The 26,764-nt window shown below is 48.3% G+C and overlaps 1 protein-coding gene across 1 annotated transcript; it reads left to right on the plus strand.

Moving 5' to 3' along the window:
• Positions 1–572: 572 nt before the first annotated feature.
• CA1H13orf42 (chromosome A1 C13orf42 homolog) lies at positions 573–26,609 on the plus strand. The gene is made up of 4 exons (XM_043578235.1): positions 573–2,894; positions 22,365–22,512; positions 25,024–25,264; positions 26,435–26,609. The coding sequence occupies exons 1-4, from the start codon at positions 2,478–2,480 to the stop codon at positions 26,607–26,609; spliced, it is 981 nt and encodes a 326-aa protein (XP_043434170.1). The 5' UTR covers positions 573–2,477.
• The last annotated feature ends 155 nt before the right edge of the window (positions 26,610–26,764 follow it).

Here is a 26,764-nt window from a genome sequence, read left to right on the forward strand (position 1 = left end):
TTGCTACTTGAGATGAACTTTCTTGAACAGAGACAAAAAATATTTTTGTAGAGAGAAAGTATTCTCTCCCTTCAACTCCCTGAGCAGGAGCTCTGGAGAGAGGGGTGGCTTCGAGGCTGCTTTGGTAAGGAGGTGAGAGTCAGCTAGCTGGGCACTGCCTACTGCCAATGTCCTGTTCTTTTGTATTCACGAGATGCTCTGCAAGTGATGTCACTAGAATTGTCCATCAATTTTTTTTTTTTTTTGTAAGATTGGTCCTTAGGAAGAATCTAGCCAGGAAGTAGGAGCAGAGAGGAGAAAAATATAGAAGGTACTTTCATTCCCTTTGGGCCCAAGAGGTTAGGTTCTTGGGCCGTTCTGGATATGATATAGATTAGACTGCATTTAAAAAAATTTTTTTTAACATTTATTTTTGAGAGACAGAGAGAGACAGAGCATGAGCAGATGAGGGGCAGAGAGAGAGGGAGACACGAATCTGAAGCAGGCTCCAGGCCCCAAGATGTCAGCACAGAGCCCGACGCGGGGCTTAAACTCACGAACCCTGAGATCATGACCTGAGCTGAAGTCGGATGCTTAACTGACTGAGCCACCAAGTCACCCCTACACTTCATTTTTTATCTATTTAAACCTTTTCTAAATTTATGTTGAATTGATCTCATCGTAAGCCCACCGGCACAGAAGCGACTGAGAAAGGTCACAGTCCCTGGATTCCTCTAGGAAAAGTTCTGTCAGTTCTTGTCTATCCTCAGTGCTTCGATATTGTGCTTGTGCAGAGCCAGAGAAATGGGCAGGACAGAGACCTCAGAGCATGTGACGTCATGAGTCCATGGCACCGAGGGGGCAGTGGGGCTTGAAGAAGGAGGGTTGGGTCTGAGGACAAGTTTCTCACTCACCGATTTAGACCTTAGGTAAGTCTCCCAACTGCTCCAGGCTCACTTTCTTCGCCTGTGAATTGAGGACCAATAATGACAATGGAAAGGACTCTTCTGTCCCAAGGAAGCCATGACAGTTCGATAAATTAATGTGTGTGGAGGCACTTGATCAGCCCTGATGCCCTCTGCTACTGTACAACGTTAAGTGCTCCTGCACGTTCGGGGGCATGGGGTCACAGGGTCAACATCGTGTCTGGAATGCCACGCACGGAACCCGTGCTCAGTACGAAGATACTTACGATGTCTTCTGCTAGCTGCATTTCAAAAAGCATAGTCATCGCTCTGAAGCAGGATATAAACATTATTTTAGTTTTGTTTTTGTGTCACAGACCTCTCCAAGTGTCTGACAAAATGCCTGACGCTTTCTGTCTCTCTCTCAAACCAACCAACAAACAGAACAAAAGTCCGGCAAAAATAAACCGTGCTGATACACACATCCAGGAACACTTCCCATTCGGTGTCTGGGGTCTCATCGTCTTCCTCTAAGAGCTGTCCCAGCTTCAGCAAATGCCTGTGCTAGAGATTTAGAGGCGTCAGTCCTCTGAGTAAAGAAGGGAGAGAAATAGACTGTATGGAGAAACGAACGTAATAATGACGTTTGCCATTTGCCGGAGAAAGATCCTAGCGGGGACATCCCTGAGATTCTAATGTATTCAAATGATGCTCTTGGAAAAGCAGTTGATGCCTGATCATGACTAGTCTATTGAAATGAAAATGTGTTCAAGCCGAAGGACGGACGGGGGACTGCTCCGTGTACACGGCCACCCTCGGCTCACTAAGGCTTTTGTGCAGAAAGTTGTCCCGATATCTGAATCCTCCTGTCTCCACAATGGGCTGCTATCCGGTAACCGTGGCGAGGTCTCGTTACGGCAGGGTGAGGCGCCTCCAGGACACCCGCATGCCTGCTCAGGGCCCAGCTTATCGAAGATCTGAGAGCCTCCTGCCAACGGCCCTGGCCGCGTCCACCCTGGCCTCTCTCAGGGGACTGGATTTTACCTCAAGCAACACACGATTTTTGGCTTCGTGGTGTTTCTGCAAAGGAGGATTTAATTTTGGATGCGAGGCGTTTGGGACCAGAGCCAGCTCGGCCAAGGTGGAGATGTGAAGGTCTGCGCCAAGATCAAATCGAACGGAGTGAGACCGCGTCCAGAAGTGGAAAACGAACAGGAAGGAAAACAGCTGAGCAGAAGCAGCTTTGCCGCGCTTTCCGCATCCAGCTGGAGCCTTCGATGGAAGAGCACGGAAGGTATTTGCATCCGGTGGTGCTTGAAGGCAGCCGGGGCCCTTGCTTTTAAACTCCCAGGGCACGTCCTCGTATTCCCGGGTGGTTGATGGCATCTTGGTCATTGGATGTAAACGTCCCCCCCACAAGAGATGCCCAGGCTGCCCGCCTGACCGAGCCCACACTCTCCGGGATTGCAGAGACCCGAGGCCTCCTGGAAGGCGGATGGCGGGAGGCCCGTGCGTTGGCACCCCTGCCCCCAGCTAGATCGAGTGGCAGGGCGCAGGCGGCTGGAAGGCACCCGCAGAGGGAAATCGAGCACCATGCTCAGAAAGCTGCACTCCCTCTTTAACCCCGGCCCGCAGAGGAAGGCGGAGGTGGCCGAGAGTGCCTTCTACGACCGAGCCAGCCCCGCGGTGAGGCTGACCCTCAGCAGCTCCATGTACGTGGTGGGGGACCACGGGGAGACGTTCAGCGAGTCCTTAAAGAAATACAAAAGCACCGGCAGCATGGACACCAGCCTGTACTACCTGCAGCAGGAAGGGGACCGGGCGTGGATGTACTCCCGCACCCAGGACTGTTTGCAGTACCTGCAGGATCTGCTGGCCTTGCGGAAGAAGTACCTCTGCAGCCTCCAGGACCTGAAGCCGCACGGCGCCCAGGGCGTCTCCTCTACCTCCTCCAAGTCTTCCAAGAGGGCGGAAAAGGCCCCTGGCCAGGCCACCTCCCAAGAAAGAAAGGTAAGTGCTGTTGAGATGTACACTCTGGATGAGAACTCATCCAAGAGCCTCGGACGCGAGTTGGAACCTTGTCTCTCCGCCCCCATCCACACACACAGCCTAACGAGTCTGCACATTCGGAGCAGTGCCTCAGTCATCCTGAGAGGCTTTGCCGCCACCTCCTCCAACTGGGGAAGGGTGGCTGGTCCCAGGCTGATTCTTTTCCGGGAGGAGGCGAAGGGGAGGAGCAGTTAGTGGTATGGACAGAGCAGCCTGCGGGGAGGGCTTGGGCCTCAGTGCCAGGGGGTCCCGCGTTTGCATCGTACCTCTGTCATTTACCGCCCGCTTTATGGACGAGAGAGCGCTCGCGTGGCCTCCAAAAATCCCTGGGGAAAAGTGACATCTTCATGAGACCTAGATGGTTTCCAATAACCAGGCGTTTGGCTGCATGGGAGCCAAGCAACTGGGGGACTTGTTCCACCTCCACCTTGGGCCCCGGGTGTGCTGGGGACTCAGGCACAGCCTCGAGGGCCCGTGACATCCAGGAGACTGCCTTGCCGGGCCCTGGAGGCTTCAGGCCTGGACACCCCATGCGGGAAATTAGTGCAAGAAATAACTGGCAGTTATCTTGTTCGTACCTATTGTGGTCTTTGTACACATCGTCTTTCTTGGAGCCATCTAGTAATTCTGGAAGGTCAGGTGGGAGAAACTCCCATGTCACGGCAGAGCAAGCCGAGACTCGGTGACCTGCTCTGATAGGACCTCCAATTCATTAGGGGACTCATTCCTTTGTTCCTCAATTTTTTTCTTTTTTTTAAAAATGCCTGAGGTTTCAGGCTGTTTTACGTTCCCATCAATTGCTTCCCTGACGACTGCACTCTAAGGTGCTCAGAGCGGACCTGTCTTTCCCACATCCGGTTTCCCCCCAGTGGGTCCTGTGAGCTGAGCAAGCCTCATTAACGCTGAATGACTGATCGGCCTGCTCCCAAATCCCTAGGGCTTGGCCTCGCCCGACTGGTTTCAACTGTCTGTATTTTGCCCCCGGGGTGGGCAGTTGAAATAATCACTTCAACTCCCAAAGTAGGTCAGTGTCCCAGTACCTAGCCTTCCGTTCCAGGACCGACCCTGTGGCCAGCCAGCTGCAGATTTGGGAGCCAGACACCCCTCCTTCGGGGTCACCTCCCATGTCAGAAAGGGCTGCAGCGCGTTCTGGACTCCCTTCCAGCTTCGATACCCTGAGGGGTCTAGGCCCTGGTTAGATTCCCTCCAGGCACTGCATTTTCCTGAAGGGATGGGGTTCTCTCTTCGTAAAGCCTCGTCCCCTACGTCCACGCGCTCGTCTTCTAGTTCAGCTGTCTGAAGATACAAGAAGGGCTGAGGGGCAGAGCAACCAGCTCTGGCCAAACGGGAACGGCTGTCAAGGGAATGACACGAAGCGTGGACTTCCTCAGGAGGTACCTCTTGCCATGGTGGAACCAGAAAACAAAACAAAACAAAACAAGTCTTAAACTGGCTCTGAAGGCAGTCAGCTAAAACTGAATGTTAGTTCTGAATGTACCGGCTGTGGGCCTGGGTCAAGCTCACTTGGCCCCTCTGGGCCTCGGTTTCTGCAGCGTACAAATGGAAATGAGAATATACCTTGTGGGGAAAAAGCAAGAGCCTGCCTGTGACAGACATGGGTGGTCCAGTGTTTACCAACTCTGAAATGCAAGGTGTGGGGGGCTTTTGAGCCACCTGCAGACAAGTGGTCTCCTTTGTGGCTCCTCAAGAAAGAGCTATATGCTGGGTGCGCCAGGGGAATAGTGGTGCCATCTCCGTGGCTAGCAAGTGTGGCCCGTGGCTGCCTGGCTCTGTGCGTGGCAGGGGCAGGGGCCCAGAGAGCTCCTTTCTTCCAGAACTTCATCTGATAGGACCTCCTGCGTCGGTAGAAAACGCCTGCCGATGCTCGGATTCAGGGCGAACACCGTTCGCTTCCCTGACTCCCTGCTGTGGGTGGACTTGTGTCTCCCCAAAATCGTGTGTTAAAGTCCTGACCCCCCCCCCCCCAGGACCTCAGAAAGTAAACTTATTTCGAAATAGGCTGGTTACAGATGTAATTAGTTAGTTAGATTGATTGCAGGCATTAGGGTGGCCCCTAATCTGACACCACTGGGGTCCCTATAAGAAGGGGAAGTTGGGACCCACACGTGCACATGGAGACCCCCAGGCGAGGTCTGGAGTTGGCTGGCACAAGCCGAGGGCCTCCCAGAAGCTGGGTGGGACCTGGGAGTGCTTTCAAAGAGAGCCTTGCGCTGACAAGATCGTGGCCTCAGACTTCTGGACTCCGGACAGAGACAGTAAGTTTCTGTCGCTCTAAGCGGCCCAGCTAGTGGTACTTTGTTCTGACAGCCCTAGGAAAAGAGGCCAGCCCTCCATAGAACTAGCCGTTTCTCTTCTCCTCCATTAGTCTAAACACATCTGTGTTCTGGCATTTATCCCCTCCTTCTGTGGCGGGTTGGCATGTGCGTCTCCCCTGGGGGACGGCGGCGACCTTGGGGAGCTTGAGGAAGCGGACACGGGTTCTTCGTCATTTTTCTGTCCACAGGGCGCAACAAGGAATGCTTCTTGGTCACTTAGGGATGCTTTGTAAACTTTAAGGCTGGTCTTCCGTGCGTAGATCCTGGAAGGGCTGGCCCCCACGTAGGGAGTGGGCAGTGTTCTCTGGGCATCACAGCACCACGCAGACTCCTCTCCCTCCCCACAGACACCAGCCCCTGGCCTTGGCCACAGAACTTAAGGTCCCCTGTCCGTCTCTCTTTTCTGGAAAGATAACGGCTTTTAGGCTGTTCCATTTAAAACTCCCAGCAAGAAATATCCTTTAGGTATTGACCCAGTTGACTCAATAACAACCAAAACAAACATTTCATGGAACGCATGCATTCCTGTTCTCTGTTTGGTCCTCTGATTTTTTTCAAAACCTTCCATAGTCTTCTTGTCTGTTTTTGACATTGGTCATGACACAGTCACTTTATTTCACAGGCTACTAGAGGGTCAAGACCCACAGTTTCGGACACCCCAGAGTCAAGGCATTCCAGCAGGGCCTGTGGAAATGTCAACAATCTCTAAGGCGTGAGGCAGCAGGGTGCCAAATGGTTTGTGGTCCCAGCACCTTGGAGATAAGAGAGACTGGATGTACCCATGTAGATAGATGGGAGGAGGAAGTGAGCACAGGTCAGAAGTGAGGCGAGCCTGGGGTGGGTGTGGAAGCCCCTCCTGGGTCCCTGCATGGGGGAGGTCGTGGCCAGGCTCTGTGACAATCTGCTCCTCCCTCAGAATAGAGGATTACAAAAGTGAGCAAAACACACATTTTGCATCATTTTGAAATCAGAACAAAAACCCCACATCTGAGGACTTTTGTGTCAGTCTTGGGTATGAGCTGTAGTTTGAGACTCACTGTGTAAATGTCCAAGTGTTAGAATTTCTGACACATGGGCACCTGGGTGGCTCAGCTGGTTGAGCGTCCAGCTTCAGCTCAGGTCATGATCTCATGGTTTGTGAGTTCGAGCCCCGCATCGGGCTCTGTGCTGATGGCTCAGAGCCTGGAGCCTGTTTCTGAATCTGTGTCTCCCTCTCTCTCTGCCCCTAACCCACTCACATTCTGTCTCTGTCTCTCTCAAAAATAAATAAACATTAAAAAAAAAAAAAGAAAATAGATGTTCTTCCTGGGGCACCTGGGTGGCTCAGTTGGTTGAGCGTCCAACTTCGGCTCAGGTCATGATCTCACAGCTCATGAGTTCAAGTCCCGCTTTGGGCTCTGTGCTGACAGCTCAGAGCCTGGACCTTGCTTTGGATTCTGTGTCTCCCTCCCTCTCTGCTCCACCCCCACTCACGTTCTCTCTCTCTCTCTCTCTCTCTCTCTCTCTCTCAAAAATAAATATAACATTAAAAAAAGAAGAATTTCCAACACAGTGCAAAATTCATGTGGCAGAAGGAGAGCCTATTTGAAATGGGTCCTGTCCTGGAACATAGAGTTTCTGAACCAGTAAGGTAAAGTCACTCAACCCCCTGCCCTGGGCACCTTGGGGGTTCCTGCCAGTGAAGACGAGAAGTGCCGATCTCCTCCCCACACCGCCCTCCTCCCCCACCACCGCTGCTCCTCTGCCACAGCCCAGGCACCATTAGGAACAATCTGCAACTATTCCTGACTTCTAATCATCCTCTAAACCCAATATGTGGAGTATCAGCCCATTCTACAGGTGAGAAAATGGGCTCAGAGACAGTAAGCGATTTATGTGAGGTCGTGCACCTGATGAAGAGAGAGCCAGGATTTAGACCCAGTGTGTGTGTGTCTGAGCTCACACTCTGGTCAATGTAGCCACAGCACCTCTCAATCAGAAAACGTATTTTGAGCTTGTATAATATACATCGATGGGGGAGTGTGCACCTCAGGATGAGGTAAGCAGGTTTCTCTATCCTGCACACCTGGGTCAAGGGGAGTCATCAGAGAGGAACCCGTGTCCTACTCTGCCTGGATTTTGTGCTAGGGTAAAGCTCTCTCATGGGAGCTGGGTGGTTTAGTACTCCCTTGTCCAGGAGAAACCTCGGCCAGAAGCACGCCCAGAAGGCACGTATCAAGTTCTCTCCTCCCCACAATCCATGAGTCAAATTCCCCTCCATCTCCCTTCACCTTCCCTACACATGGCTACTTCTGAGTCCATTTTTATTCTTGGCCTCTGTAGCACTGAAATCCTGAGTTTGTGGTGCCTACTCTCGTACGAGGAAGAAAGCTGGGGAAACAGCGTGAGCACAGCTACAATGGGAACTTCACGATGGGACGGATGTGCCCTCAAATCATTTCAACAGAAATAGGTAGTCATTCTTTCTAACTCATTCTACAAAGTATCTCAGGTGAGCCCCATACCAGCAGAAAGAGTAGCAGCAGAAACTGAAAAGTTGGGAGAGACTAAAACACCAACAGAAAATCAACATAAAAACGCAAAAGACTACGCAGATCGTACAGCTAACTCAGCGACTACAGATGAGCTTTAGATCTGGCTCTGCACCTCTTGGACGCTACAAAGAGAGCTGGACTCACTGAACAATTCTGAGAGGAACAATCGTACCCTTTGGTTAGTGGAAAGGAGATTTTCCCCAGCTTTAAGTCCCCAAATTGCTCATATGGGACCTGATGAGAAAACCACGTGTGATGTGGTTTGTAATACCCTCAATCGTATTTACATAACAACTCATCAACAGACGTGTCCGTCCGTCCTTCCTTCCTCCCTTCCTTCCTTCTTTCTTCCTTCCTCCCTCCCTTTTCTTTCTTTCTTTCTCTTTCTTTCTTTCTTTCTTTCTTTCTTTCTTTCTTTCTTTCTCTCTTTCCTTCCTTCCTTCCTTCCTTCCTTCCTTCCTCCTTCCTCCCTCCCTTTTCTTTTTCTTTCTTTCTTTCTTTCTTTCTTTCTTTCTTTCTTTCTTTCTTTCTTTTCTTTTTTTTCTTTCTTTCTTTCTCTTTCTTTCTCTCTCTCTTTCCTTCCTTCCTTCCTTCCTTCCTTCCTTCCTTCCTTCCTTCCTTCCATTCTCCATCAATACATATTGTTTTCAGGAACAGGGTGTGTGCCAGGAACTGTTGTAAATACAGGTGAGCAAGTCAAAGTCCCTGTCCTCATGGGTGGTCACTCTTGTGGGAAAGCTAAGGCACTAAACCAGGGCACCTGTTTCTGGTGGTGACTCCTCGGAGCCCCCGCTGTGACAGCCCTGTGCTGCATCTTAGTGAGGGTCCAGAGAATGGCGCCTGGGTACCTAAGTTCTGCCCGTCCCTTTTGGACCCAGCAGAGAATTCAGATGCCAGAGGTGTGGGTGAACCCCACGCCCTCCCAAAGATCTTTGTCCAAATCCTCTGAAGACATGGAGCACTCACAAGAGAAGAAGGTTTGCGAAAAGTAAAAAGCTGTCCTGTTGTGTTTCTTGCTATTTTTCCCTCTCATATCCGCATCCCTGAAAGTGAGTTGCTCCCCTCGCACTCTGTTTTGGGGTCTTGCCTTGGACATGACTGGCCTCTGCCTCTGTGTTTCTCCCCTCCCCTGGTTCTCCAGGAAATTTCTTCCAGCTGCTGGGAGGGGCTCTGGGTTATTTGACTTCTCTCTTTCCACTCCTCATAAAAACCACTTCTCTCAGCTTGGATTTATTTTTTGAAATAATAGCTTTAATTTACATACCATGAAACTCACCCTTTAAAGTGCACTACTGAGTGGCTGTTAGTACATTCGGAGTTGTGCAACCCATCGCCACTAATTCTAGAACATTTCATCACCCATTTCGGCTTTTTGTGTGTGTGGGCGGCAAAATAAACATAATACTTACCATTTCCAACATGGCACTTCTTGGCACCTTAAGTGAGTGCTTTTTAGTATCCTGATTATGAGTAACGAAGTGTATTGCAATTAATGAATTCTTAAGAAATTGACTGTTTCTCTTTGGATGATTTTATGTAAATTTCTTTTAAAGAGAAATGTGGGCACCTTTCAAATTGCTAATTGTCAGACAATAACCAGAGTTCTTCACACTAGTTTTTCATGAATTTCTCCAAATGATTGTTTACATAAGCCCATAATAATTCACCCAGAAGACTATTAAGCCTGAGTTAATATATTTCTTAGAACACTTTATGAAATATATCAGTAGTACACCAGAAAATGAATCCATTAAGAGGTCAGGGAGGCTCTAAAAAGACTTCATTTAGGAATCAGGAGAATGCTTTTGTACAAGGTCTGACAATTATTTCTTTATTTCTTAAAAGATAAAAGCCTTTTCTCGTAGAATAAACTTTAGAAAGCTTTACCACGTTAGCCATGTTTTCAGTGTAGAATTCACTGGCAATGAAGCACATTCACAGTGTTGTGTAGCCCACAACTATCTATCTCCAGAACTTTTCCGTCATCCAAACAGAAAGTCTCTACCCAAGAAACGATAACTCTCCATTTTCCTGCTCCTCCCACTCCTGGTAAGCCCTTTTCTACTTTCTGTCTCTCTGGCTACTCCTACTCTAAACATCCCGTATAAATGGAATCATACGGTATCTGTCCTCCTGTGCCCGGCTTCTGTCGTTCAGCATGTTTCCAAGTTTCATCCATGTTGCTGCATGTGTCAGAACTGCCTTCCTTTTGGACAGCGGAGGAGCCTGGGTTTTGACGGGTGGTGAAGAGGGACAGTTTGAGAGTAGGCTAATTCTGACCAGAGTGCTTGTTAGCATTTGGGGTCCTCACTGAGGACAGCTCCCCACACCGTTAGGGCCAGATAAACAGGGAAACAGCAGGCATCCTTCCCTGTATGAGAATTGGGCCGTGTAAATGGATCCCAGTCTAGGTGGAGCACAGAGAAGAGCTCAGGGAGGCTGGCCACACACTCTAGGCTGGCCCAAGGAGGCCACTGGGGGTAGGTTGCAGTGCCCCATGGAACACTGCCCAGATGATTTGGGCTGGACATTTTCTGAGGCCAGGAATGTCAGTCCCCCACCACGGCCAGAAGAAATGTTATTAATTCTCCTGTGGATCATTTAGTTCTGAGCAGCTTGGATTCCTGATGTGTCTGCCTCGACGAACTGGCTGCAAATGCACACCCGTCCCTGCACCCTACCTCACCCTCCCTACCTCACCCCAGCCAAAGAAATTCGTCTGCTACAATGGTTTGAAAAGAGCCAATGGAATTCTAGAGAACGACTGCCCAAAGTGATCGATGTTTATTTAAAGTAGTTTTATTCTGGCAATAGTTTGTTTTCAGAATCAATTTTCTATTGAGGCCATGCAATCCTGCCTCATCGAATAAGACCGTGTCAACTTTTGACCACGTCAAATAGAAGATTTTTTTCTCCTCTATGGCAGGAGGAGCTGAATCCAATTCATCTAAAAAGACTCCAAGTCACCCGTGTATAATATGTCTGTATAATTTCATATGGGATAGAAAGCAGGTACTAGATCGTTTTTCACACCTCTAGGGATTATTTTTCAGATCTGTGGGGAAGACTTTATGCAAACGGTGATATTAAAATGCAGGTTTTCTGTGAGCATCAGTTACTGGGAAAGTCTCTATCACTTGGCCTAAGTCTGGTTTGCAGATTTGAAAGGCACTACTAATTCGATATGAGCTGCAAAGAATATTCTATTTTGCTTGGCAGAGCTCTCCGCAAGATGACAAACAGTATAATAATGATTGATAACAAAGCGTATAATTCCTGTAGCCCCTCTCAGTCAGACCACAAGACGGGTAATTACATTCCCCAATCTATTTTCCAGGCACGTGCTGTTTGCTCAGCCCAGAAATAATAACTTCCTCCTCCCTTTTTCCTCTCCAACCACACCCTGTACACCTGGCTACCTTCTTGTCTTTCAACAGCAGAGAAAGCACTTCCCCAGGAAGCCATTTCTCACATCCATAATCTAAGACAGTGCATTTCCCCTCCTCCTGTGTCTGACCTGCATCTCAACACATAGCACTCAGCCCCCAGCACTCAGCACTCAGTACCCAGCACTGTAATTGTCTGTTCATTGGCTATTTCTGCTAGTGGCCATGAGCTCACTGAGTGGGGCCACTGTGTCTTGTTTACCTTTTAATCTCCAACCTCCTACACGGCTCGAAGCACGTAGCGGACATTCAATAAAGCAACAACCTGAGAAACTCCGACTGTAGTTTAAGAAGGTTTAAGAAGAAAATTATTACAAAATTCGGTGGCGGATCTAGAAAAGTAGTAGTTCTGTTGCTTTCGCCGAGTGCAAATGTATCTCTTATTTTTAGAGGCGTAGAATATAGTTTGAACATATTCATGTGGAATCACATCCTAATAACGAAAACATCCAGTGTGTAATGGGTCAGAGTTCACCATCAAAAGGACACTTTGGGCAAACTTTAAAAAAAAATGTTTGGATGATAAGATTATATTTGCTCATTAGATGAAATTTATAAAATGCAGAAGAGTGTAAGAAATAAAATAAAAACAACTTGGAATCTTATTTAGAGTTAGTCACTATACAATGTTTAGGTAGATTTTCTCCCAATCATTTATTTCCTGTATATTTGCCCATATGTATATTAGGGCTGTCTGCTAAAACCAAGGATGCTTATTTAAATTTGAATTTAAGATAAGTGATGGAGTTTTTTTTTTTAGTATAATTATGTCCATGCAATATTTGGTACGTATTTATACTAAAAAATTATTCATTATTTATATGTGAAATTGAAATTTAATTGCTGTCCTATAGTTTTGTTTTGTTTTTGTTTTTGTTTTTTTGAGAGAGAGCAAGAGTGTGAGTGGGAGAGGGGCGGAGAGGAAGAGGGAGAGAGAGAGAATCCCAAGCAGGCTCCACGCTGTCAGTGAGGAGCCTGATGTGGGGCTCGAACCCACAAACTGTGAGATCATGAACTGAGCCGCAACCAAGAGTTGAACACTTAACTGACTTGGCCACCCAGGCTCCCCTGCTGCTCTATATTTTTATTTGCTAAATGTGACAACCCTAATGTATGTGTATGTATGAATGTACTAAATTTGATTATGCCATATACTTCTTAATAATCTCCTTTTAGTTAACATTGCATTTTGTGGATTCTTTCCCTTTCATTGAGCGTTTCTGATTATTTCATTTATTTGAGAGAGACAGAGACAGCATGAGTGGGGGAGGGGCCGAGAGAGAAGGAGAGAGGATCCCAAGCAGGCTCTGTGCTGTCAGCACAGAGCCCAAGGCGGGGCTTGAACCCACGAAGACGAGAGATCATGACCTGAGCCGGAACCAAGAATCAGATGCTTAACCGACTGAGCCACCCAGGCGCCCTGGTACTTCCGTTTTTAAAAACCCAACCCTTCTGTCAATCAGCAATGTATTTTGCCATGAAGGGGGAAGTGAGAATCCACCCTGAATTTTCCCCAAATGGCAAAGTTGCCCACCACCGTCTATTGACAAGTCCATCCCTTCTCCCACTGGATTGTAATGGCTCACTGGCTGCACGTGTATGCTTTGTACTATGCGTCCAGGTTATTAGTTCAGTTTCATCAGGCGTCTGTTTTATAATTGTGAGCCAATTTTTGCGCTCCGTGTTTTGTTCAAGTGGAAGGATCACTTAGATGACATGCAAGGTGAGCGGCTACCAGGTATTGGCAAAAGAAACAATGGTCTAAAGATGAAAAAGCAGTGAGGAAAAAGACTAAGCCTATGAGCCCCTGAGTCTACAGTCTCCAATGTCAAAGGCAGAAGATATGAGGCTACGCTTCCAAAACGATTGCAATGTGTGGTTATGACAGGTAATGCCAAAGCTGAGTTACACTAGACTTGGTGACGAACTTTTTCCTGCTTTTTATCCCTTTGGGCTGACTTTCTCAGCTCTCTTGTCTGCTTTGCCAATTTTTTTTCTCCAGCTCAGGCAAGTGTGCCATTTAGCTTATCTGTTGAAAACATGTATGTGGGTGTATGTATGTATGTAATTACATTTCAATGATTATACTTTTTCATGTTGCTTTTTCTTTGCTTCTCAAAGCTTCAGTTATGTATCATAAACACCCATTCTTTACAACCTGCCTCGATTATGGGTACACACTTCCTTAGGTGTTGGTGGAATATAAAAGGCATAAGGTAAGTATCACTTTGGACTTGGTCTTAAATATCCATTCCAAGGATTACAGAAGGCAGAGAAGATGTGTAAGAGATTTTAGGGTTTGGCCTCAAAAGCTTATTATTATCATTATTATTATTATTGGTAATGTTAAGTTGCTTGTGGATAAACTTGAGCTGTTTTGTATTTAATTTCACCCAGCTGAATGGCCCGAGGAAAAATGATCTCTCCAACCCAGACTAGTTCCCCATTTGATCCTGGAAATTTCACTGTGATATACTGACATCCGTATTCCCAGGTATTATATGCTCAAGAGAGTATTAGCAGTACTCCACAAAAATAAGGAGTACGGAGTTCTTAAAATTTGCCAGTTGAATCCTAAAGGACACATTAGTAACATGCAAACCGATTCAAGAATGCAAACATTAGGTAATGGCACGTATGTGGCAGCATACATTCGTTCACTCAGTGAATAATTACTACCCTGTGCCAAGCACTGAAATACGTACTCAGTATTCACAGGTGAAAAGGCAGTCTGTCTGCCCGGACACAGCCCAGGGTCTCAGGCTGCGGTCCTCACCATCATTGTCTGAACCACACTGGTGTGTTGACGTTCCTTGGCAGAGAAACAGGTAGAATTTCAGTTGGAGTGGTGGGAGTTGTGTATATCCCGCAACCTATCTCATGTGGGCAGTGGCTGGTGGAGAGCATCTGTCCCAAGACTCTTATCTGTGCGTGTTAATTGCCAAAGCATTGCCAAAGAAGAGGTTAAAGATCCCTGGCCTAGTGTGCTACCGAGGACATAACCCAACGTGCTGCAGTGGACTATCCATTCCAGACGGGACATGTGCATAGACAGGCTATGCCTAGGTCCGTCTGCCAAAGGGAGCTGGCCCTCCTGAGGATGTGAAGGGGACACGCAAACAAGTGAGAGGAAGGTAGATGTTTAGTGGAGGCCCTCGTGGCTTTGGGTGGGTTTAGAATGTCCCCCGACTCTAACCCCTGACAAACGATTGCTGTTTACAACTGGAAGGTCAATTAGTAGAATCCAGACCTCTTGTAGACAAGAACTGAGAGGTCCCAGAAGAAAAATAACAAATCGGAGAAACCCAGGTACCCAGATGGCAGATGAAACCAGGCAGGGTGGCAGCTGATACGAAATGCAGAAAAAATATCATAAACTGCACTGGGGGACTCAGAAGTTAAACGAGACCTGCCGTGGAGTTTGGTTTGGGAAAATGCCAAGGGCTCTATCTGGGAAAAGTAATCTGAGACCCAGGCCTGGTGTGAGGGGGCCGTGGTTCAGGGAGGCTTGGAAAATGATAACCCCAAGGCCGCTGGAGGTGGAAGGTGAAAGGCAAATGGGAATGGAGTCGGCAATGCAATCCGGATGCTTTCACACCGGGTTCCTTCTCCCCGGGGCTGCTGTGGGGCCGAGAGCGAAGGAACATGAGCCCTGCGAACTGGGGCCTAAGCAGGTGCAATAGGAAACCGTTCCAAAGAGGTAGTTAAGAAATTCTGGGCTAGAGGGGTGCCTGGGTGGTTCAGTCGGTTGAGTGTCTGACTTTGGCTCAGGTCTGATCTCACCGTTCATGGGTGTGAGCCCCGCGTCGGGCTGTGTGCCGACAGCTCGCTCGGGGCCTGGAGCCTGCTCTGGATTCTGCGTCTCCCTCTCTCTCTGCCCCTCCCCCACTCCCACTCTGTGTCTCTCTTTCTCTCTCAAAAATAGATACACGTTAAAAAAAAATTCTGGGCTAGAAAAAAAGTCAAGACTGGGAGCGAAGCAATCCTTTTGTACCTGGCCTTTCAAGTTCAGAGAGGGAACAGTAACTGTATTGCATCTCACCCAGGGGTGCTGACGATTCATGGCCCATGTTGTACAACTACCTCCTCGTAAAGTAGATTTTGCTGCGATATTAGTCTGCAGCTTGAACCCTGCACCTCAGTTGGTGCCATTCTTGTGCTATCACAGAGAATGTGATAGCACAGGTGGAAAGAGGCCTCTTTAGAGGCCTCTAGTAGAGGCCCACGGAAGCTGTGGGAAGGCAAAAACGAACAGCCAGAATCGGTCTGGGCTTAAACCAGGACTTGAAAAGGCCCAGGGAGTCCAGACTTGGAGCTTAGCCTTGGTACTCAGAAAACTCACGGCAGCATTCATTTGGAGACATGTACAAGTGTACTTTCCAAGGGACACCAGGAACTCTGTGGACCAAATCCTGTGTAACTGGCTTGCCAGGTCACTTGCTGCTTACCATGCTCTCCAGAAGGCACAGACACAGAGAGCTGAGTGCTTGCAGTTAGAAGCCTACCCCAAGCCGGGGTATTATTGGCAAAACGCAAAATGACATACGCATATGGCGCTACCTTGAACACCAAAAGATTACGAAGAAGCCAAGGATCTGACAACAGGAGACCGTGGTTTCTTTTGATGGTGGGTCTGTACACTGGAGCCCTAGGTAGTCTACCAGGGATGAGGAGGGTCTCTGTCTACTGCTGGGAAGGCATCCTCAGGACACAGTGAGTGAAGAAAGTGATGTTTACAGAGGTATGGTATGGGCTACCTTTTGTTTTTTTGAAAAAAGTGGGTAAACACAAGTATAAATCCACATTTTCAGAAACAATGGAGGGAGAAACAAGAAACTTGGCATAGACGCAACATGAAATGTAGCGGAGGGTGAATGGCAAACATTACACCCAGGAAGCAAACAAAGTTGCATGAATACAAGGAGAGGGAATGCCTCCCCAGGAGGTGATTTTAGGTCAAGTTTGGGGACTGGGGGGGAAAGGTAGATGTTGGGTAGACCCCTGTGGGGGATGTTGTATACTCCCTGTTGGCACGGGAGCAGAGGGCGGATGGAGTTCCTCTCCTTGGCCCTCTGTGTGCAAAGGACACAGATGAACCTGGGCCCTGAAATCCAGGGCTTCTGTCCTCTTTCTTCGATGACCTGTGCTCTATCCCTTGGAGTCCTGTCCCTTGTGTCCTTGTCTTGATAGAGACATTCCTGCCGGCTCTTGCAGAGCCAGGGTGCAAGACTGGCACGTAAGATTTCTATCCTAAATAAGACCCTGGGGTGGGGATTCATGGGTGCTCTTGTTCCGTCCCTGATGCCGGGACTGCCATCGAGTGGTGGGTCTCAACTGCTGTGTATTAGAATCACTTGATTGTCTGAACTAACTGGTCTGGGAAAGGGCCAGGTATAGGCATTCTTTAAGAGCACCCAGGAGATTCCAATGTCCAACTGGAATTGGGCTCACCTGTTATGGAACCACCCCGACAGGGGTGAGGGAGAGGTGTACCATCACCATCTCCCAGGCCAGTCTCTCAGACCCATTCCAGGGATGCTGCTCTCACTTGCAGGGACGGAAGACAGGGCTAAGGAAGGAAGGAAGGAAGTCAATTATTTATTCATTTGTCTTTATTTTATGCTCCTACTTTATTCCATGAAGGGTTTGGGGGTAACTGCTGAAGGCAGTTGGGGCAAGTGGAAGAAGCTGTCCTTTAGCATGAGACTTGGTCACACAGGTCTGTACGTGTCAGCCACAGATAATGTCACCAATGTCTCATTCCCCTGACACTGCAGGATCCAGAAGCTCTTTGAACAGAAGCAAGTTTTATAATGGCAGCGCATTGGATGGCCCGGCAGAGACCCCAGAAGGGGGACCTGAAAGAGCAGACCCTCCAGGGCTGGCCGAAGAGCGTATTTGTTAGGCATATTTGCCCCCGGAAGGCAATCACTCCTCAGCCTGGTAGAAAGGGCAAGGCATGGGAAGGAGACCTCAGTCTCAAATCCTAAAGCTTGAGGCTTTGGAAACAGGCAATAGAGTTGAATATTGGGAATGAACCACACGTGTGGAGGTAAAAGGGCCCCCGTCCACTAGTTTTGATGGACAGAAAGCACAGTGGCTAAGGTGGTAATACATATAGTAGTGATTTATTTCTTAATTTGTAAATGTGATCCTCGAAGGACAGTACGTGACAAGATTCTGGGGATGTCCAAGAGGCCACAGTCAAGGACACATATCAACATAACTAATGGTGGTGATCTCGTTGGTTGCTGAGCCTTTGTTAGTTAAGACACCAAAGCTGACTCTTTTCTAAACTCTTTAGTAAATGAAAGCAGCTGATCCAGGTGGCTCTGAGCTGCTGGCCAAAGTCTACTTCCTGGAGACACTGCGGAATGAAGAGTTTAGATCATATTGCAGGGTGACCCCCCCCACGAGAAAAGAATGCAATGTTCACATGTAAGGCTGAGACACTTGCATTAAGCCAAACACCGATGGAAGTTGCTGCCAGAGATTCAGAGGCGCCCTCTCCGTGGGTTCTGAGATACAAAGACCTACAGACCTTGCACTCCTATTAAATACTATTTATCCTTCCTTTTGGGGTTTGGTTCAGATTGTGTGGCTTTCTCCATTCATCGTTTCTCACTCTTTCAGTTCACAAAAAAAATCTCTAAAATGATATGTGTCGTAGAAGAACTAGGTTCGGGGTGAGGACCATAGAGCCTAGAGGAGAGAACCGTCCAGGAGAGGGGCGGTCTACCTGGAGAATGAGCTGACCCGGCCAGTCCTGATGGATGAATAGGAACCAGCTCGGTGAAATATTCAAGGCCGAGAGACCAGTAAGAGGAAACACAGACAGGACAAGAATATTGACTTGCCATCAGAGATGAGCCCTCCTGTCACCGGCCTGCAGGAAGGGTGCACAGTGATGTGGCCTGCTGAGCTCATACAGACTGCCAACCAGCCCTTCAAGTTTTAGTCCTGCGCTCCACCCCCAAGCCTTGGTGTGCCTGGTGTTGCCAAGTCGGGTGCATTTCCCATTCCCAAGGGTCACATTGTACCCTTTTTAGGTGCTTGCCTGACCCATGATGCCCTGGAGGGCTGGTCCCTTTGCTCTTTTACATCAGCTCTCCCCTTCAGGTGCTCAGCAACTCCCAGAAGCTCTTGGAAATCTCTCTTTCCCCGATGGCCCCTCTCTTCTTCTCTTTGTCATTAGGGGTTTCTTCTTCCCGCTCTCCCTTCTTTCACTTCAGTGGGCTTGTTGAAGGGGGAGGAATAAGGACATGTGGATAGTTGTCCACTTTTAACAGAGAAGATTCAGGTCTATGTTGTGCTTCTTCAAAATTTTCCCAAGGAAAGCACCTTACAAATATAAAAGGAAAAACTCCTTCTATTTAAAAATGTTTTCTAGGGGCGCCTGGGTGGCGCAGTCGGTTAAGCGTCCGACTTCAGCCAGGTCACGATCTCGCGGTCCGGGAGTTCGAGCCCCGCGTCGGGCTCTGGGCTGATGGCTCGGAGCCTGGAGCCTGTTTCCGATTCTGTGTCTCCCTCTCTCTCTGCCCCTCCCCCGTTCATGCTCTGTCTCTCTCTGTCCCAAAAATAAATAAAAACGTTGAAAAAAAAATTAAAAAAAAATGTCTTCTAGTACTACAAAATGCATACATTTTACCAACACCTTGTATTTGCACATACAGGTGTCATCATTTTATTTCCCAACATTCCAGTCTATAATTTAATCCTATTCACTCTTAATACCATCCCCTCTTTAAAAATGCCCACGTATAGCACAATAGCAGATGCATATATCAACGGCACAGAATAGAGACTCCAAAAATAAACCCATGGTCATATGGTCAGTTAATCTACGATGAAGGAGGCAAGACCACACAATGGAGAAAAGACAGTCTCTTCAATAAATGGTGCTGGGAAAACTGGACAGTGACGTGAAAAGGACAAAACTGGACCACTTTCTAACACTGTACACAAAAATGAGCTCAAAATGGATTAAAGACCGAAATGTGAGACCTGAAAGCATAAAAACCCTAGAAGAGAGCACAGATAGTAATTTCTCTGACATTGGCTGTAACAACATTTTTCTAGATATATGTCCTAAGGCAATGGAAACAAAAGCAAAAATCAACTTTAAGATAAAAACTTTTTGCAGTCATGAATTTATTTTTTTTTTAATTTTTTTTCAACATTTATTTATTTTTGGGACAGAGAGAGACAGAGCATGAACAGGGGCGAGGCAGAGAGAGAGGGAGACACAGAATCGGAAACAGGCTCCAGGCTCGGAGCCATCAGCCCAGAGCCTGACGCGGGGCTCGAACTCCCGGACCGCGAGATCGTGACCTGGCTGAAGTCGGACGCTTAACCGACTGCGCCACCCAGGCGCCCCTGCAGTCATGAATTTAAAGAAAGACTAGTCTGGGGGCACCTGGCTGGCTCAAGGGTTAAGCATCCAACTTTGGCTCAGATCACGATCTCAGGGTTCGTGGGTTCAAGCCCCGCATTGGGCTCTGTGCGAACAGCTTGGAGCCTGGAGCCTGCTTGGGATTCTGTGTCTCCCTCTCTCTCTGCCCCTCCCCTGTCTGTTCCTGCTCTCTCTCTCTCTCTCTCCCTCAACATAAATAAACATTTAAAAAAAGAAAAAAAAAACCTTTGCACAGCAAAGGAAACCATCAACAAAACAAAAAGACAACCTACTGAATGGGAGAAGATATTTGCAAGTGATATATCTAATAAATTGTTAATATCAAAAATGTACAAAGAAATTATACAACTCAATACCAAAAAAAAAAAACCCAAACAATCCAATTAAAAAGTGGGCAGAGGACACAAATAGACATTTTACCAAAGAAGATATACAGATGGCCAACAGACACATGAAAAGATGTCCAGCATCACTCATCATCAGGGAAATGCAAATCAAAACCACAATGAGTTACCACCTTACACTTGTCAGAATGGCTAGAATCAAAAGGACAAGAAACAACAAGGGTTGGCTACGATGTAAAGAAAAAGAAACTCTTGGACCCTGCTGCTAGAAAGGTAAATTAGAATAGCCAATATGGAAAACAGTATGGAGGTTCCTCAAAAAATTAAAAATAGAAGTACTATATGGCCCAACAATTCCGCCACTGGGTATTTACCCAAAGAAAATGAAAACACTAATTTGAGAAGATATATGCGCCCTGGTGTTTATTGCAGCGTTATCTACAATAGCCAAACTATGGAAGCAATCCAAGTATCCATCAACAGATGAATGGATAAGGAAGATGTGGTATGTGTGTGCACACGCTCACGTGCATGCACACACACACGCACACACACACACTGGAATATTACATGGCCATAAAAAGATGAGATTGTGTCACTTGAGACAACATGGATGGACCGAGAGGGTATTATGCTAAGTGAATAAGTCAGACTGAAAGAGACAAATACTATACGATTCCACTAATATGTAGAATTAAAAAAAAAAAAAGAAAACAAATGAACAAACAAAAAGCAGACTGAGACCTAGAAATACAGAGAAAAAAACTGAAGGTTGGCAGAGGAAAAGGATGGGGCTGGTGGGCAGAACAGATGAAAGAGAGTGGGGGACACAGGCTTCCAGTTCTGGAATGAGTAAGTCATGGCAATAAAAGGCACAGCACAGGAACACAGTCAATGATAATAGTGTAATAGTGACGTAGGGGGGACAGATGGTAGGCACACTTGTGTGAGCATAACATAATGTATAAACTTGTCAAATCACTATGGCGTACGCCTGAAACTAATGTAACATTGTGTGTCGACTATACTCAAATAAAACAAAAATAAGTGAAATAAAAATGTTCACCTAAAATAGCTGGTGAAAACAGCTCAGGTTAACACATATTGTCCCTTTTGTCCCCCTCTCTGAGTTTTCTTCTTTCCTAAATTCCTCAGACAGCTTATTAGTTCACATGCTGATTCTGTGCCTTTCATTGTGAGTTCTCCATGGAGGTCCGCCATGGTGCTTGAATTTCCATGTTGGTCCTTGGAGGTTGTGAAGATGATGGTGATGAACCAGATCACGAAGAAGAACAAATCAAGACAGAGCCTGGAACCCAGTGAGGCATTCAGTAGACTTCTTTTCTTTTTTTTTAAATATTTTTTACATTTTATTTATTTTTAGGAGAGAGAGAGAGAGAGAGAGAGAGAGACATAACACAAGTGGGGGAGAGGCAGAGAGAGAGGGAGACACAGAATCTGAAGCAGATTCCAGGCTCTGAGCTGTTGTCACAGAACCCCATGTGGGGCGTGAACCCACGAACCACGAGATCATGACCTGAGTCAAAGTCAGACACTTAACTGACTGAGCCATCCAGGCGCCCCTCAGTAGACTTCTTTTAAACTCTGTATTTTATTATGTCTTACACTTTTATTTACTGTTTATTTTTTAAAGAGAGGGAGAGCATAAGTGGGGGAGGGGCAGAGAGAGAGAGACAGACAGACAGACAGACAGAATCCGAAGCAGGCTCCAGGCTCTGAGCTGTCAGCACAAGAGCCCCATGCAGGGCTCAAACTCAGGAGCTGTGAGATAATGACCTGAGCCGAAGTTGGAGGCTTAACCGACTGAGCCACCCAGGCACCTCTATTCCATATACTTTCCAAAGAATCATGCTAATTTCTTTTCAATTTATTCCATGACTTGAGTCCAAATGTGGCCACTTTAGGTACTGACAACTCTTTTAGAGCATCTCCAGTACATCTCGCCCTTTCTTTCCTACTGCGAACGTCTCATCGCCTTCCGAAGGAGCTGCACGATCCCCTGTTTATCAGCGGGGGAAAAGGCCAAAGGAAGACTAAGTATTTTGCCTCCAGGTCAGTAACAGTCCCTGAGCAAGAAAGAGGTAGATCTTACTATTTGTCTCTCTTTGAGGTAACTGGACATCCACTGACCTACGGCACTCGTGGAGCAGGGACATCCACCTTCCCCTCACAGCGCACTTACTCAAATTTACCTTTTAAGTTCTGCAAATGCATAACTTCACATACATTTAGTTTCAGCAGCACGGAATTCTTTTCGGCGGTTGTGGCTTGCTTGCGTGTGGGTGCTCAGAGGCTGGCTCAGGCTGCTCTCTCTCTCCTGCCCTTCACCTCTAGCAGAAAGCAACCGCAAAGAAATACTCCCAGTTCAGCGCGGATGTGGCGGAGGCCATGGCCTTCTTTGATTCCATCATTGCAGAGCTGGATACAGAGAAGCGGCCGCGGGCTGCCGAGGCGGACCCTCCCAATGAGGATGTGGACTTTGACGGTGAGTGCTGGCCGGGGGTGGGGGAGAGGTGAGCGGGGGAGGATGGACTGGGGGTGTGTGACGAGGGGGGGGTCTCTGGTGTGGCTAGAAGATGAGCTACCAGGAATCTCACCTCCCACTAGAGGGAAACTCGCACCTGCACCCTGTAGCCCAGCCTGGGGCTCGCTCTTCTCCTCGGGGCCCTTTGCTTTAGTTGTGCCAGCGGCCAGCACCCAGCCTACCCCTACAACACTCGCAGCCATATTTGGACAAAAACCCCTTCCGGCAGTCCACTGGCCCCAACTGCGACAAATGAGTCAAGAAAGGGATTGGAGGGGCGCCTGGGTGGCTCAGTCAGTTAAGTGCCCGACCTCGGCTCAGGTCATGATCTCGCGGTTTGTGGGTTCGAGCCCCGCCTCGGGCTCTGTGCCGACAGCTCAGGGCCTGGAGCCCGCTTCGGATTCCGTGTCTCCCTCTCTCTGCCCCTCCCCCACCAGCACTCTGTGTCTCTCTCTCTCTCTCTCTCTCAAAAATGAATAAACATTAAAAAAAAATTTTTTTTAAACATAAAAAGTAAAATCTTTAAAGGCAAGGGATTGGAGGGGGAGCTGGTGTCATATGGGTGCAAAGACAGAGTTTCAGCGTTGTAAGGCGAAGGACTGGGCAGCTGTCCCTCAAAAATGAGTATATTCCACGTCCCTGCACTGCACGCCGAAAGACGGCTCAGATGGCAAATTTTATGTTATGTGTATTTCACTACAGTTTTTGTTTTAAGAGAAGAAAAAGAAACGGAGAAACTGTTTAAAAAACTGTCTGTCGACTCTGCCGGAGCGAGTTTGGCAGTGTCCACACCGGGCTGACTGATCCTTCATCTGGTTTGTCCCCACTTTGCCCAGCACCCCCTCTGACGCCCTCGGGGTCAGCGCTCTGTGAGGACGCGCAGGGCAGGACAGGGCCAGGGAGCCCGCCTAGGCCAGCCTGGGTCTTTGGAGAGAGAGTAAGGTGAGGGCCGGGGGTGATGCTTCTCTCCTTGCCAACGTGTGTCACTCACTGGCTGTCTCCTGGTGGAAAGCAAACGATTCAATCACATTCATGAGTTCAGCCCGCTTTTAAATTCCATTACTTAACGGTCCGTTTCTTTTCAAGTTTATTGTATTTTGAGAGATAGAGAGCACACGCAGAGGAGGGGCAGAGAGAGAGGGAGAGAGAATCTGCACTGATGGTGCGGAGCCTGATGCAGGGCTCCAGCTCACGAACCGCGAGATCATGACCTGAGCTGGAACCAAGAGTCAGACGCTTATTTGACTGAGCCACCCAGGCGCCCTGACTGTCAGCTTCTTTAATCTTTGACTTGCCCTCCCTGGTGTAACTGATGGCAATTTTTTTCAGGGGTTCCTGGCCCCCGTTACTGAGGTGCTAGCTTTCGGTGCCCATACTAAGCAATGCTTGAGCTTTTTATCTAATGCTCAAAAGACCGTATTCTTGTGGTTTGCCATTGCTCCGGGCTCAAAAGACCTACATCAGGTTCTCATCGGGTTTGGTGGGATTTCACAGAAGGTTACCCCCACCTCCCCCGCAGGCTCACTGTGCCCTGCAGGCTAATCTGCCCGCCTTCCTCCTGGACTGCAGCCCCTCAGTCCCTGACCGAGGCCAGCCCTCCTCTTGGGAGTTGGACCTGGAAACCCAGGACGCTGGCGAAAGAACAGCAAAATCCACTGAGGATGCAAGTGTTACCTTCCACGATTTTTGAATGAAAAGGACATTATGGTTTTCTCTCATAACAATAGCCCTATACGTTCATTGTTAATCTAATGAATCAAATGATACACCAAAATACAAAGAAAGTAAAGAATATGGTCTGTAATACTACCACCCAGAGATAATAACCAGTGTTAAACTTTGGTCTATGTCTTTCCTTTCCAAAAGGTTTTAAACATACACACACGCGCGCGCACACACACACACACACACACACACACGCTCACTTAATTAAAAACAATAGGACCTCTGCCATTTTGTCATCTGTTCTTTTCACTTAACCATTTATAATACATCAGGGGTTGTCTTTCCATGTCAGCCATGTCAGTAAACATAGATGTATGTCTTTATTTTTATTAAAATTTTTTTTCAACGTTTATTTATTTTTGGGACAGAGAGAGACAGAGCATGAACGGGGGAGGGGCAGAGAGAGAGGGAGACACAGAATCGGAAACAGGCTCCAGGCTCTGAGCCATCAGCCCAGAGCCTGACGCGGGGCTCGAACTCCCGGACTGCGAGATCGTGACCTGGCTGAAGTCGGACGCTTAACCGACTGTGCCACCCAGGCGCCCCATGTATGTCTTTATTTTTAATGGACACATAAATATCCCACCATATCCCTACCTTATCATTACAGGGTCAGATCATCCCCCTCTCACTTGCCTTTCCCAGCCTTTCTAAGAATGTGCTGTTGTAATATAGGCATTTGTTGTGGGTTCTCAGCCTGGTTCACCCTCTCTTGCTCCTTCCCGGGCCCCTGCTTGTCTCTTCCAGTGGCCACCAGCTCCCGGGAGCACAGCTTGCATTCCAACTGGATCCTGCGGGCACCACGCCGGCACTCTGAGGACATTGCTGGGCACACCGTGCACGTGACAGATAGCCAGTTCCGAAGGAGCGTGGAGCGCAGGACCTTCGGCACTCAGAGGAGGCTCGAGAGGAACCCCATTTACTTGCCCAAGGCTGTGGAAGGGGCATTCAACACCTTGAAATTTAAGCCCAAAGCCTGCAAAAAAGAGTAAGTGCTTGGACCAAATGGTATAACTAAGACGTTTTCATGTCCTCCAGACTCCTGGGGTGGTTCTTCAGGTGCCTTGAGTCCCCGTCCTATATACCAAAAATTATTCTTACAGATTTTGGGGGAAGGAGATCTTGGCTAAAGATCTTTTTTTTCCCCGCTAGGGCTGCCTGGGTGGCTCAGTCGGTTGAGCGTCCAACTTCAGCTCGGCTCATGATCTCACGGATTGTGAGTTCGAGCCCCGCAATATGTTGTCAGCATAGAGCCCGCTTCGTGTTCTCTGTCCCCTTCTCTCTCTACCCTTCCTCCACTCGTGCGCTCTCTCTCACTCAAAAATAAATAAACGTTAAGAGTATTAAAAGATGTTTTCCCCGAGTCTATACGTAAACTCCAGCGTGGTTCACTGCTGTCTCCTCCCTGTGACTTCAGCTCTGGATCTGCCGGCCTTGCCTCTGGCCTACCTGGCCCACATGCTTTGTGCCACCCTCTTTCACTGTCGCCCCCCCCCCAGGGCCACGGACACCCTGTGTGCTACGAATTTTTTATGGGAGTTTGGGGTTGAGGAGGGCAAAGCGCCAAGAGGGAACCAACACCAGACTAACCAGACGCCCTTGCCTTGGAAAGGCGTTGGTTGACCTGACTTAGCTGGAGAACTTCTTGCAGGCCGGGCTCCCCCTGGCCACTTCGCCACCATCTCTCGGCCTCTTTCCCTCCAGATCCAACTCTCCCGAGACGAGTCCCCATGTTTAGCCTCCAAATTCCTGTGACCTACTCATTTGGAGTGGTCAGTGCTCTCTTGCTCTGGCCACTGCCACCCATGCTGCAGGGACCTCACCTTTCACAGCAGAAGGGGCTCTATCTGGGTTCGGGTTTGTACAAGAGCCATTCAACTCTGATGGATTCAGAGCTTTTCTAAGTAGCACTTTCCGCCCATAACAATGGACTATGTACCGGACAAAGTGAAACCAGGGCTCATCATCCAATCATCCGTCCTTCCCCTTCAAGGCCAGTCTGGGGTCCGGCCCCCATGATGATACCGCTTTGTCCGCCACAAGGCCCAGCCCTGGGGGGCATCTGATGGTCTCCGTTGGAATAGTGGATCAGAGCATGCCTTCTCTGTGCAGCCGGCCAAGCCAGACTTAAACCCTCTGCCTCATTCCTCCCTTCCAGCCTGGGGAGCCCCAGACAGATCCTCCTCAACTTCTCAGGAGAAGACACGGAATGGGATGCGGAGCTCTTTGGCCTGGAGTCCCTGGTGTCTCCGGGGGAGGACTACCACGAGACAGAGAACCCCAAAGGGCAGTGGCTGCTTCGAGAGAAGCTGTGGGAGCGGACAGTGCCCTGAGGCCCTTCCGGCCATTCAGCTTGGCTCAGGCTGGGTCCCTGAGAAAGTGGCTACTTTCAGGGCAGCACAGGTGTTTGGCAGAATCAAAAATGGAAGTCGGAATAAAGTCAAGCCCACGAGCCCATCAGCACTGCCCGCCGGTGCCCGGTTAGTGC

Source organism: Prionailurus bengalensis, chromosome A1, assembly GCF_016509475.1.
Source record: "Prionailurus bengalensis isolate Pbe53 chromosome A1, Fcat_Pben_1.1_paternal_pri, whole genome shotgun sequence".
In the NCBI taxonomy this organism is placed as follows: Eukaryota; Metazoa; Chordata; class Mammalia; order Carnivora; family Felidae; genus Prionailurus; species Prionailurus bengalensis.

Bases quoted from the DNA above. Each gene is read 5' to 3' on its own strand.
- CA1H13orf42 (XM_043578235.1), top strand. From the start codon at position 2,478: ATGCTCAGAAAGCTGCACTCCCTCTTTAACCCCGGCCCGCAGAGGAAG. The intron at 22,513-25,023 runs GTGAGTGCTGGC...TGTCTCTTCCAG, and splicing joins TGAGGATGTGGACTTTGACG to TGGCCACCAGCTCCCGGGAG. The intron at 25,265-26,434 runs GTAAGTGCTTGG...CCTCCCTTCCAG, and splicing joins CCCAAAGCCTGCAAAAAAGA to CCTGGGGAGCCCCAGACAGA.